Source organism: Rhinolophus sinicus, chromosome 13 (genome assembly GCF_057876585.1).
Source record: "Rhinolophus sinicus isolate RSI-liver-muscle chromosome 13, RSI-T2T, whole genome shotgun sequence".
Lineage (NCBI taxonomy): Eukaryota > Metazoa > Chordata > Mammalia > Chiroptera > Rhinolophidae > Rhinolophus > Rhinolophus sinicus.
Window position 1 is genome coordinate 63,294,589 of NC_142513.1, and position 14,345 is coordinate 63,308,933.

At 44.7% G+C, this 14,345-nt stretch overlaps 1 protein-coding gene across 26 annotated transcripts in view; it reads right to left on the minus strand.

Annotated features, from left to right (window-relative positions):
- The window catches only part of SCAPER (S-phase cyclin A associated protein in the ER), a 220,490-nt gene that overhangs the window by 65,005 nt on the left and 141,140 nt on the right, over nt 1-14,345 (minus strand). For all 26 annotated transcript variants that reach the window (XM_088789438.1, XM_088789431.1, XM_088789429.1 and 23 more), the window contains one exon: nt 13,654-13,769. In XM_088789438.1, coding sequence (XP_088645564.1) covers nt 13,654-13,769 — 116 coding nt within the window. The remainder of the gene's footprint in view (nt 1-13,653; nt 13,770-14,345) is intronic.

Genomic DNA, 14,345 nt, shown 5'->3' on the forward strand with positions numbered 1-14,345 from the left:
TATAAATACTGAATAACTATGGTATACACTTGAAGCTTATATAATGTATATGAGCTAACTGGAGGAAAAATCCTAAAAACCACTTTACCGACTTGACAGCTAAGAATGGTATTGTGAAGGGCTGCATTGCTTTTATTTCTAGTGTGAGTAAAGGGTTTTGTATGTGCCTATTGGCCATGTGTACTTACGTTGTCTTGCATTATCATTGTGAGCCTTTTACACACTTTTCTATTGGGGGGAGTTTGTCTTTTTCTTATTGATTTATACGATTCTTTACTGATAATAAAGGTGTTAACCTTTGGTAACACCTTTATTGGCAAATAAATTTTCATTTGTTGCTTATCTAATTTTTGTTTTCTTATCATAAAGAATGTTTTTGTTTTTATGAGATAAAATGTGTGAAAATTTTCCTTTAGTACAACGAAGTTTTGTGTCAAATTTAGAAGGACCTTCCCACTTTATGATTATAAAAATATTTTTAAATTAATCTCTGGTATTTTAATAGATTTGACATTTAAATCCACAATATAAAATTGATTGTGGGATAAGGTATAAAGGAGGGATTTACTTTATTTTTTTTCAAAATGAGATCATTTATACCTGTCTTTTTGTTAATTATCCTTGTCCTCTATTTTACAATTTTTATTGGAGGCTTGCATTTTTTTCTTTATGATTCATAGGAATTCTCCATAAATACAACAAAAGATTAATCTTAGTATTTTTCCAGTTTACCTACTGCCCTTCATTTTGCTTACATTATTTTAAAGGTATTGTTTATGTATGGAAGCTACACAAATTTACGTAGTCTAACAGTTTTTTCTTTACAATTCTACTGGTTTGAAAAGCCACTTTTAATATAATACACAGAATATACTCCCTGGTTTTCTAGTCTCATAGATAATTTTGTCAAGCATTGTGCTGATATCACATTGTTTTTGTGTTGTAGATTTACAGTTGGATTAGCATATAAAACTGTAGATCCCTAAAGGCTTAAAAAATGAGGGTTCTATGTTAGAATAACGAGCGGACCCATATACCTGTATAATTGTATCCCATTTTCCCTTTGATTTTGACCTATAATTTTTATGGCCTTCATTTTTAATTTCTCCTTTTCTGTTTCATTCAATACAACCTTAGACAACCTTAGACAACTTGTCTAAGATCTTTTGCGGACTGTCACAGGCATAAACTGACACGTAACAAGCAGACAACACGTGGGAGAGATTGTGTGCTAATGCCTTCTGTGCTTTATACTTAAGACAACGCATTTACAGGTCAAATGTGGGATGGAATGTGCCTCTACTCAAGCTTATGCTCACAAAACTTCTCCCAAGAAACTTCCACAAAGGAACTTCTTTCTGATGAGAAAAGGGGCGGGGAGGGGAAGGGAAAACTGGTCCACTTGGTAAAACTTGTTTCAAAGATAGCTGCTACTGGAAGGGCACCTGTCTCAGAAAGTTTGCTTCTTTGAACCCAGCCTGGTGATGTGCCCAGGCAGCCCTCCCGGTAATCTAAAACTCAAATGACTGGAAGCACTTTTTATAACATCGAACAAAAAACCCCAGATTTTAAAATGATCTTCTCAGAGACATTAAATTCTTACTGGCCATTCTGTCAAAAGCACATTGGTTAGGTCGGTTGAGATTAAGTGCCCCAAATAATCACGACCACGTGAGTGAATCTTACATCCATTAAGTCTTCTCACTGAAAATGTTTCCTTTGAAAAACAAGAGGACAGAAAAGACATCACAAAACTGGGTATTCTGGCCATAGGTTCATTCTGGCCAACCAACTTACACTTACATAGGAAAAGGACAGCACTACAAGCACAGTATACCTCTGATACTAAGATCAGTACCTACGACATCATAAAATAACGAAAGAGAAAAGCCCCGGGTGGTTACAGCCTAAAAGGGTTTGATGACATGACTCGGTAATAAGCGCACAATTTATACCCTAATGTAGTTTGCAGTAGTTAAGACTCATCAGGAAAACTGTTCACCAAAGTCCACTGTCTCCTTACACTGGTGTCCAGAGAGCAGATATGTTACATCAGTTGGCATGAGCATTTAAAAACCAGAGCCCCAACACCTATTATAATTTACTAAGTACATTTGGTGTGCATGAAGCATTTAATAAATGGTATACAGTTTACTTCCATTACCATTCTCAAATTATGCTGTGTCTTTGGAAAGCCGCAAACTCCAGTCACTTCTGCAGGCAGTAGTAAAAGCCTGATGCGAAATGAAGGCGGTGTAACGCAGTGAGGATGCTGATGCGCTTACTGGCCCACGCCGGGAGTGGCCCTCACAGCCGGGCCCTGCAGCAGTGACCACCCGCAAGCTGCAGCGCCGGTTCTCCAGGCTGAAAACCGAGGCTCGTGTCCAACCATGGAGATCTCCACTCGATTACCCAACTGCTCGAGTGACCTCCAGGCCAGGTCCTTGCCCGAGTCCTCCTTTTGGGAGCCTCATCGTGTGAAGCAATCGTGTGAAGCACAGAGTTGGCTCTGCACAGAGATGGGCGCAGAAAGGACCGCTGTTCCCAGCGGCGTACAGGAGAATGTACAGGCATGGGACATAGTAACACACCGATGAACCAGATTCCCACTACTGTACTCTTTAAACACCCATTAGGATAAAAAGAGGCCGGAGCTCCTCCCCCTACTGAAAGATAGGCTGTGAATTCCTACTGGTATCTCGGGTTCAAATTCAGGAGTCAGGGACTGCTAATTCTTTCAACTCTTTGATATGACAGCTCTCCCCTTTCTTGGACACCGAGAATCCCCATCCTCAAGGGCACCAAGGATGACAGACTCAGAATTGTGAAAATTACTCATTTGCTGTAGGCTACATTCTAACAACCATTTCTGAATAACAAAACTGACAGTATCACCACTAATTAATTGTGATTACTAAAAACTGTTGAAAACACTTCGCATATGCCACACCACGCCTCATCTACAATAAGGTCTAGCTACGTTGTCTTAACATAGAGTTATTTCATCCTAGAGGCTCTCTGTTAATCTACTTGAGTTTCAGTGCTACAATTCCATTTTCAGGGCTCACTGCCAGGCCACATGTCAATGGATCTATAGTCATTCGCTTGTCTGAAGTGTGTTCTCTACTAGATTCCTTAGGAAGGTCTTGTGGGAACCATGGTGCCCGAGTTCTGGCACATTCGTACCAGTGTGTCTGTGCCTTTTACAAGGGAAGGGCACTTTTGCTGGATAAAGTCTCTGGCATGTATCTTACTTTCTAGAGTACATTAAAAGTGTCACTCCATTTTATGCTGAAATAAAGCATTGCTATTGAGAAGTCTCATGATAAATTAATCTTCTTTCCCTTATAAATCATATCTTCTTTTTGCTCTTTCAGTGTATAATTTTTGAAGCTGAAGTACAATTTATACAGTTAACATTCGTTCACCCTTGTTAGTATTCAGAGTTTAAAACTGCGACAAGGGATTGATTGATCACTCAGTTTTGACATTTTTGTGACCACAGAGAAGGTGGACTTGTGACAGAATGTTGGTGGTTTTTTTTGCAGTGGACAATGAGACGTTTTGCTCCGTGTGGGCTGTGGATAAAGAGGAAAATTTCCCCCCTGGCACTGGGAGGACTAGTGTGCACCCCACAGCCTCCCATGCCTCCCACTCCGTCCTATGACCAAGGACACCGGTGGGCAAGGCTGTGGGGAAGCCGACCTCCGGAGCAGCTCAGATACTGCTATTGGCACCGAGCTTCACCACAGGGATGTAAACGACATGCATCCTACACTTCCGTTTGCATCAAAACTCAACATAACAATAACAAGTGATTACTGTAACGCACACTATATTTTAAAATACAGCATTTTAATACCATCCAAATCAATTTTTAAATAAAACTATTTTCCTTATTATAAGGACACCTCAGAGAAAGAAGTAAGAAATCTTCAACTGGATGTGTTATATCAAGGGTTCTTATCTAATTGGTGAATTCGGTACGATTAGGGTAGGCAATTTAATTATTCCAGAGACATATTCCAATTTTACATGGAGAACCATATATATTTTAAGCACCAAACTAATTAGACTTTGTGCATTTCCTAAAATTAACCTCCCACTGTGATGGTATTATGTTTCAAAGATGACAGTATTAATAATATATCTTTAAATGTAGGGAGCATCAAATTAAAACACCACTTTTAAGCTCTAGCGTTAAGCTCTGTTTTGTCTGATGACACAACAGCTATGATTAGCAAGTCTGTGGAAACGGTCTTAAGTAGGATCTGGTTATGTAACTGTCAATTCACAATTAAACGTGTTGGCTCTGGAGGAGACCCCAGGTGGTCTGCAGTGGTAGACAGCAGATTAAAGTCGACACTACTAATTTCTTTACTTTAATCTTATTAGTGGGACAACAGCTGTCAACTGTAACCATCTCTGTGCAGTCTTTTGAGACAGAAACAAAATGCTGCAATACGTCAAATGGAGAAGGCTATTTATCAATCACTATGGCAAATTAGCTTGCAAAACCGATTTTTCACTTTTATTGTCTAGGGGAAAGTTACTTGCTTTTAGTAAATCTCGATCTAAAAGTAGATATTTAGAATTACATTAAATAATCCTGCCTGGAAATAAGGAATTGTTTATGAATGATGGATTTCACACACACTGGCAAATGCCATATTATCAGCGTTTACGGGGTGGGGGTGGGGGCATGGGGAGACTGTGACATAATGAACACATGAGGTGGCACATGGTGCCCAAGTCTGTAATTCCACATCTGTTACTGATGGGAAGTAAACCCTGTGACACATGTCCTCCGTAGGCCGGGTTTAGGTTCCGGAAAGGGTGTTAAAGATAACATGGAAACGCTGTGGTTCTTTTTCACACTTCACTGCCAGATCCTCCCTGAACACTGTCTCATGTGCACAAGTAGTTGCAAGTCATTTGGGTTCATCTTTCCCAATTTCTGTTACATCAGTTCCTCTTATCCCTCTTTGGCCCTTAGCCTGTTCCGGAGGAGAAATGATTCCACAAATGATTCTACAATCACACCAATAAACCGGTACAAAAAAACTAAACTAAAAACCCCAAACCAATCAACCAAACAACACCTCCTCCACCAAAGGAAAAAAATGCAACAAGCAAAATAACAACAATAGCAATAAAACCCCAGCAAGTTATAGGAACGATGACAGTAATTTTTATATGATATTAATGAAATGATATTTCATTTTTATTAAAATAGTCAAAGTTAAATGCTCTCATCAGAAACAAAAGTACAGCCATCACTAACCTGTAAATACCGGCTTTGTATGAGATCCACCAAGGAGCCTCACGGACTCAAACTTGGCAGGAAATAGCACTTGCTGCTTAGACCTTCAATGAGCTACATGTTCGGTGTGTCGTGTAGAATAACTTACTGACTAGTCTTATCTTTCCAATCATATGTAAGCTTTCTGGAAGCAAAATCACACGCACTTGGGCACAGAAGACATTTAACAAATGCCTGCAGCCTGGCAGTACCTCTCTGACGGTACCACACAGGAATAAGCCCGAGAAGGGAGAAAACCAGCAGAGGACGCTTGGTCCCAGCTGCCAATCTGAGGACTGATGATCAATCATTTGAACCTTAGTTTCTTCATTTACATAATGTGACCAATCGGTGAGGATATGCCGACGACTGTTAAATAAGTGTAATGGGTTTATAAATCAGTTGTGCTCCTCTTGTCTCTCTGATCATGCCACACAATCTGCAGGGGTTCAGGACAACTCCTTTGCAAAGGCTTTCTCTCCCACTCTCCTCCACCCACAACTCTAAGCAAAGTCTAAGTACACAGCAATAACAGTGTGTTCAGTGACGTAATTCCTCTTTGTGCTTGGTTAAAACACACTGGGCAACAGGGCATATGTTACAATAGCGGGAGCAGTAAGAGAAAGACGTGTGAATGACTTGGATGGGAATGCTTCTCCCCGAAACGTGAGGAACGAATAAGCATCTGTTCCTGTCCCCTGACGCAGGCATGTTTCCCAATGCACTCACACCGACCTGTTTTTGGTCCTGTTCTGACACTGCTCTAATACTGCTGCTTCTTATCAGAACACGTGTGTTCTAAGGGTACCAACTGCTCGCAGGTGCCCAGGCATCTCCTACTGCCTGCGGCCTCCGTGGTCTGATGCACTGCACTCGCTGCCCAGGAAGATGGGTTTGCTCACCTGGCAACATGAGTCTGTCCAGCAGGTCCTCGCAGATCATCGTTTCATTGTGACATTGATGAGAAGCTGTAGGAACTCTTGTTTATATTCATTAACCAGTGGGAGAACTGGTTTCATTTCACGTCGTTTGGCTGAAAGCTAAAGACCCGACTGACCGTGTTAAGAGAGGACGTACTGTTCTTCACAACCCAGTTCAGACGTGACACCCTCCAGGAGGGACTCCGCGTCCTCCTCTGGTGGCTAATCGCTCTGTCTCCGTGTGGTGCACACTTCTGGAGTGAGACTTGGCACAGTGCACTGAATTACTTCTTTCCCTGATTAGCTCACCTCCTAAGTGAGCCCCCTGAGGGCATGGATGATGTGTTATCATCGCCACACCTCTACCGTCCGGTACAGAGTCCCCAGTAAGGGCTGTACCAGCCTGCTAGGGGACATGTGGAAATATGTACTGACATATTTGGCTGTCACAACGACAGGGGGCAGAGATTTCATGGGTGTTCAGTGGGTCAAAAGATGTTACATACCTTGCAGTGTCAGGACAATCCCGCCCCAAATGCCACTGGTGTCACATGCCACAGCATGACAACTCACAGCGCCCTTCACACATCTGGGCACTTTATCTTCACAACAACCCTTTGAAATAGGAATCATTTCCCCATTTCCACATGAAAATTAACACAGCTCTGTAAAGTTTTCAGCAACAGGTCTCAACAAATTCTGGCAGTTGGTATTTGAACTCTAAACCACTGACGCTTCTCGTAAATCCCAGCTGAGATCAATCCATTAGTGTGTTATATTCCTTTTTTTCTAATTCTAAATACAGCTATTTCTTGAGGGTATCATGCTAAGTGAAATAACTCAGGTGGGAAAAGCCAAGACCCATAGGATTTCACTCCTAAAGAAAACAGAAAGCAACAAACGAACAAGCAAGACAAACACTCATAGACACAGCAGGATGGTGGTGACCAGAGGGAAAGGGGGAAGGATGGAAGAGAAGAAGGTAAAGGGGGTTAAATATAAGGTGATGGAAGGAAAACTGACTCTGGGTGGTGAGCACACAATGCGATACACAGATGATGTATTATAGAAATGTACTTGAAACGTATATAATTTTTTTTTAACCAGTGTTATCCCAATCAATTTAATAAAATTGAAAAAAGAAAAATGACAAAAGAAAATACAGATACTTCTGGATTGAGTTCTAGAACTAACCAAATGGGACAGTCAATAGATTTACAGAACTAAATGTTAACCTACGATACATTATACATGAGGCTGTGGTACGTACGTGTAGAATATAACACTATAATCTTCATCCTATGTACCCTGCTTTCCCGAAAATAAGACCTAGCCAGACAATCAGTTCTAATGCGTCTTTTGGAGTAAAAATTAATATAAGACCCAATCTTATTTTACTATAATAAAGGCCCCGGTATAATATAATACTGAGTATAATATAATATAATACCGGGTCTTATAATATAATATAATGTAATATAATAGCGGGTAATACAATACTGGGTCTTGTATTAATTTTTGCTCCAAAAGACGCTGATTGTCCGGCTAGGTCTTATTTTCGGGGAAACATGGTAGGTGTGTCTCAAGAATCCAAGTCACAAAAGGTGACAGGCAAAGAAAGATTACAAAGTTAGGGAAGTGCTACATCACAAATCTAAAAGTGCTGCAGAGTATTTTGGGGAGGGTTGCTATGTCACAATGTCTGGGACACCAGGGGACGCGGCCGCAAGCTCCACATTAATTGTGTAATGAACTGACACCCTCCCCATGGAAATCCACTGCTGATTTTAGAAAGGAAATTAATAAGAAAATTGCACTCACTTAATAGAAACGAGCTTTGGAACCATCCTCGCTGGGATGCACCCATCTGAAAAGTGAGAGTGATCTATATTTACATGAACTCGAACGTCAATGCACAAAATTTCTATATGGATTTGGGTTTTCAGTAAGGCAATAACCTGACCTCTGACCCAACAGCTGGCTTGATGAAATAACTCCCGGGAGAAGGCCTCAGTGTAAAGGAAATGACAAGCAAGGCAGAGCCTCAGATCAGAGGAGCGATTTAAGAAAGACAGTCCAAGGAAAGGCTTCCCTAAGCACACAGACAACCCAAATGTATTACTGGACAGCTTTCTCCACGAGAAGCAAGGGCGTGAATGTAGACCAGGCTAAGAAAAAAGTTTCAGAACTGCTCATTTTCTCAGAAAACATGAATCCAGCATCTGCCAGTGCAATTCTGGTCAAGTCACAACCGCATCGAGAAAGCATGTTTGCCCTTTTTATTGAGTGAAATGGTGCAACGCTGGGGAACTTGTGTCCCGTACCAGCACCTGTCCTGCTCTGGGACAGCTGCTTAAGACCGCGGGGACATCGCGTGGCTTCCCAAAGGAGCCAAACTGCAATTCCAGACAAAGCTGCCCGGAATGATGCAAGCCATGCTGGTCTCCCCATTAAATACTGTAAAATGACTTAACAAAGGGTCACTTGTCTTCTCTAAATGCTGTACCTTCTCCTAGCAGTTGAAGCTGTGCTGTTAAATCATAATAAAGGTCTATTATTCGGTTCTTTATCTTTACTGTATGAGGAAGTGGGCAGGACTAAGGCTCTGAGCTGCGTCCTGCTGCCAGGATTTGGGCGGGGGGTAACTGCTTTTGCAAATCTTCTCACATTCTAAACATCTTAACGTCATCATCAAAACAGGTAACTATTCTAGTGCCTAACTTCAGAAAAGAGCTGGTGAAATAATCAAGTTCCTCTGGAACAAGCTTCCTTTTTATTAAAAAGTTGAGACAGGGTCACCGTGGTCAAGCCTGAAAGAGTGGAGTCTAAGGAAATACACCTCCCTGTTTGTAAAGGTAAGATGAAGCCACGGGACTCAAACTGAGGCCAGTTGTAGAGTTCATGGTGAGGACCTCAGTCTGAAACCCACGGGCCACCAGGGGAGGTGACCCTTGAGGGCTGGCTGCAGACAAGATGAGCAGGGCTGCTGAGAGTCCTGCCCACAGAGCAGCACAGAACGCACCCCTGCATCCCTGATGTAGCATTTGCCTGAGTGTCCCCAGCTCAGACCCACAGGCACAGCAAGTTCAGTGCACACAGCTCTACACACATTCTCCATGCTGGCGTCAGGAGCAAAGGGGAAATTTGGCCAGGCCCAGCTTGTAGAAATCGGTCATGTTCCTAAAGAATGGCGCCCTGGAGAACTGCTAGAGCATGCTTCCCGTTTCTGCTTTAAACTGTGGGCATTCATTCATTCATTCATTCTTTCTTTCCTTCATCATATGAAAGAATTTAGAAAAACTAGTATGAGTCCACAAGATAGGCTCTATAACACAGTCAAATATTTTCAACCACTCTGGAGTTCTAACAATCTTTAATATTTGCACTGAAAGTATCAGGCTCTTCTGGCTGAAAGAGACAGAATTCACTCAAACTATTCAAGTCAAAAGTGGCATTTATTGAAAGGCTACTGGGAACGTTCGCATGAATCCAGGAACAAATGAGCTATTGGACCTCAGGAGGGCAGGGACAATGCCAGCTCTGTGGACGGGACGGCTCAGTTCTAGCCCCCTCCGCTGTCACAAAGCAGCCAGCCTGGTCTCCCCTTTTCCCAAGTGGCCTTGGCTAGTCCTGTGAAGCCTGGAATAAACACAGCCCTGTCACGGCCAGCCCAGAAGTTACTCTACCCGATTTTTAAAACTCAAACACACAAGAACAAAAATGAGTCAGAGGTTTACAATTTCCCAGTTGCAAATTCCCGCCAGAGAAACTTGACTGGCTCACTTTAACTTTCTGGGCTGTGTTCTAAATCCGATGCTGCTGGCTGTTCGTGAGTCAAACGTCCACTGTTGGTCTAACCCCAGTTATGACCATGAGGGACGCGTCCCACGGCTTAAATACAGTTGCTTAAAGAGGCTTGGGCGCAATGCCCACAACGTGTCGTTCTCATGTCACTCAGGAGAGAAGAGGACACAACAAATAGGAAAGGAGCTGAGGTGAACTTGAGGTGCATAAGATCAGCCAAGGGAGATGAAAGCGCCACAGGGCAGGAAGTTGGGGTGACAAGGGATTAGCAGCAGAAAGGCAAGGACAAGAGGAGAGGAGCCCAGAGGACACAGCAGGAGCTCAGAGGCGAGAGCATGGGACAGGCCATCAGGCAGCTGAGTTTGCAGACAGGGGACGAGTAGCAACACGCCCCTTCCATGAACAGCTCATGTCTGCTGCTGGGCTGGTTCCTGCACAAAGGTGACACTTAGACTGTGATCTACCTGATTTCCATACTGAAAGTTCCCCCAAGGACAGGTCTATTCTGAATGGCTCCCAGATGGGGCCGCTCGTTCCCACGGCCACGCACGCACACCTCTGACCCCAAGAAGGGGAGACAGTCTCCCTGGGCAGCAGAACTGGAAGCCCTGGACCGTCTGCCTGCCTGCTTCTAGAAGCCAGTGGGAGATCCCCTGCTCCCGGGAAGACGAGTTGCATCAGCTCGAGCCTGGGAGGACCACGGGACCAAGAGAAGGGAACAGAAGACCTTACGGACACAGCATCAGCAGGTCCGGCCACGCGCGCTGCCTGCTGGGAGGACTGAATGCTTTCCAGAGGGACATCCCGGCCCCTCAGGTTGTCCCCGCCCTTGTTCTGGTGGCTGCTGATGACTGTGAGGGTAAACAGGGTGACACCTGCCAGGCCTCCGGCACAGTGACTGGCCCAAGGATACAGGTGGTGACTGTTAGGCTGTGACGCCTCAGCACCTCCAAGGGTGGAGTAAACGCAGAGCTCTCACAGGGAGAAGCCACAGGAAGCCACTCTGGAGAGCACATTCTGACGTCTGGTTGTAAATGCCCTGCCTCGTAAGCAGAGCTCCACCTCACATCACTCTGGATTTCTTTCTTTTGTTATCTGACTGAGTAAGTGTTGTTTTGCCTGGTAAGACTCACTTACTAAAGGCAGGTAAGTGCACATACCATAAAGAAGCAGAAAAGCACCTTGCTTAACTTGTGGGACGAGAATAGACAGACTGTACAGAAGCCACCGCCGGGGAGGGGTCTGTTCTAATCCGTACATTAAAGGGGCGACATCCGCACTAGTGTGCTCTGCGGCCAGGAGAGCAGCTCCCGTATTGCCTGGGGTCTTCTGAGCAATTTCCGGGACGGGACATAAAAATGCATAGACACATAGAGACGGGATGCAAACCCTGCTGAGCCAGCTAGCAGAGCAGCCACAGCAGGGTGCCTGTGTGGCCGAGGAGGGAGGTCCTGACGTGCGGACACATAGCCAAGGTGGCGTGTTCTCACACCGCTCCACTGTCTTCTCTCGGGAAAACAGCTCACTCCCACATTCCAACGGTATTTATCGGGATGCCCTGTGGTTTACAAATAGCGCATCTGCCACGGGCACGGATCCCAAACAGGGCCAGTCGGTCATGAAGCTAATGGTACAACAAATGGAGAGCTTCTAAGACAGCACGGGAAAAAAGTGCTACCCTGCAGTATTCTCTAACATGTTACGATTTTCCAGTCAGCTGCATGAAGACACACATGTTCTATAGATCAACTTTAGGGCTGGCATCAAGTTTAAGAAAAGAAATTAAATTAAAGCCCATATAGGGATCCAAAAAGGATCATGACAGATCGGGCTCAAATTTACTAGGACACAGTTTGACCTCAAGGTGCAAAAAAGAAATGTCCAACTAAAATTAATAGACTATAGCTTCTTGGAAGCCAGAGTGACACAGACTCAGGGATTTCAAGGTCGGTAACTAAGCAGGATTACGTGGGATCAAAACGGTAGCTAGGACAACAAAACTACAAGTACTAACACAGCGCCGACTCTGTGCAGGACAGGTAAACACGGGTGCTTTTCACCATCGCAGCAGTCCACAGGCCCAGCCCTCACGGCAGCACCACCACTGAACTGAGCGTCTGCTACTGAAGGTACGTGTTAAGGTCCAGCTCCTACAGCTGCCCAGTGAAAGCAGAAACTCAGGCTCAGATCTGACTCCAGAGCCTGTATGTTTTGCACTCAACCTTCATGTTGACCAGACTCCTCCTCCATAAAAAACTGTGTCCAGAGGGACAGTGATGGGAGACAGGCAAGGCTGATGGAAAGACCAGGGCTGGCCGCTCTCCAATGATACGGCCTATGGTAGCTTGGGGAGTCACCCTTATGGGCCCTTGTCCCCGAGCGTCTGTCAAGACCTCCCGAGAGGTCAAATGTAGCCTGGGGAAGACTCAAGGACAGGATCGCTTCTGATGGCCCACGAGGCCTGATGCTTCTTTGAACGTCCACTGCGGCCTGAGAGGGGGCTGGTGATGTGGAACGCCAGTGAGTGCCAACTCTCACCGTTATCTCTGCCACCAGGAATGGCTGCTGTTTTTAAATGGTCCCCTAACACCTACATAATGATTTGAAGTTTACAAAGAACTCTTCCAGTATTTCAACTGACCCCCGAGCTGTACCGTCTGGCAAATACGACTGCCCCTGTATGCAGACGAGGAAACACACCATGGTATTACGGCACTCACCCAAATTCTCCCACTAGTAACCAGCAGAGATAAAGCTAGAACCCGGGTCTGTCTGGCTCCAAAGCTGGTGCTTTTTCAACTTTACCAAAATGTCTCTCAGGAAAAAGGTAACAGACGCTTGGAATTTTTTTCTGTTGTATCTCGTGGACAAGTGAATCACTGATTTTGTTGGGCTAACCATAATATTTAAAAGCGTTCTCGGTGGTATACATAAACGTTTACCAACACCTCTCATTTAACCCTAGAAATAAGAGTCCCCGCACAATGTGTGGCAATCCTGCATGTCACAACGCAGGAGCACAATACTGCTGAAGCAATTCTGTCTGCTGCTGCGCCCCAGATGGCCAGGGACCAAGGGCGACGTAGGGGAACAGGAAGTACTCCCAGGTCACGGGCTGTGTGGGGCACCCAGGACAAAGAGCAATCTGCAGTGAGGACCGAGCCACATGTCACTTCCTGGCACCTTGGCTGGCACCCCAGACTGGCCGTCTTGGCCTCCGACTGCTCCTGTGTGTCAGGGACTCCACATCTCACAGCTCAGGCCTCGGCTACTGTACTTACTCATGTCTTCTCTACACGTAACACAAAAAGTTAGCTTTCTCTTACTGCTCTTCATTTCTGCTCAATGTCTGTAAGCTGTCAGAACTGCACAGGAGCTTATCAGCCCTTCTTGACGGAGGGTCACAGAAGGTCACGGACAAGAAAGATTGCCCTGTAAGGCTTCTGAGGCTCCACTTCAGTTTTGGAAGTGAAGTCGAGTACGTCTGTTTTTCTCTCGAATGGGGAGTGTGAGCTTTTGTTCTTCAAGCCTGAGTACACATACAGTTTCCTATGCTCTCCCATATGGAAACCATAGGGCAGAAGACTCATAGATGAAAAGTGAAAGACATCAAAAAACTGTACTTACTTAGGAGGAATTCGTGAAATTGTGTTCACATTTGTAGCTGGGACCACTACTTGCAGGATGTGTTCAAGGGCCGTCAACCCACCAGCAACTTGAAATGCAATCTGATCTGCCACATTCTAGACAAAAATACAAACAGAAATTAGCTCAGTTTCCCAGGCATAGAATTATAATCAAATGAAGTATTTGTTGTAGCGTGACACATCCTGTGGGTTCAATTATCCTACAGATGCTTGTGAAACGCTTCCTAGGAACGGCAGGTGACAAGTGGTGAGCACAGAAGACTGACTGCTGTCCCCCACGCAGCTTAAAAGTTAGTGGAGGAGACCAACACTACTCCAAGAACTCTAAGTAAAGTGATTGCAATGATGAGAAGTACCCCGAACAAAAGGAACGGTGCTGTCTGAGAACAATGGTGACTCACGGGTCAGCAGAGGGTGCCTTGTCTGCAGCCAACCCTCAAGGGTCACCTCCCCTGGATTAGAGATGCCATCAGCTGCCAGCCCTGGGAGCGCTCCTCACAGGTGCAGACAGTGTTCAGTGACCCCCAGCTTCTCCTCAATCACCCCTCTTTTCTGCCCTGTTTGCAGCCCTGGTCCCAGCACAGAACGGGGAAGATAAATACCAGCCTGATGAGTGACTGGACAGAAGGATGAACAAAGGAAATGATTTCTGTCACAGCGACAGTGTCCTGT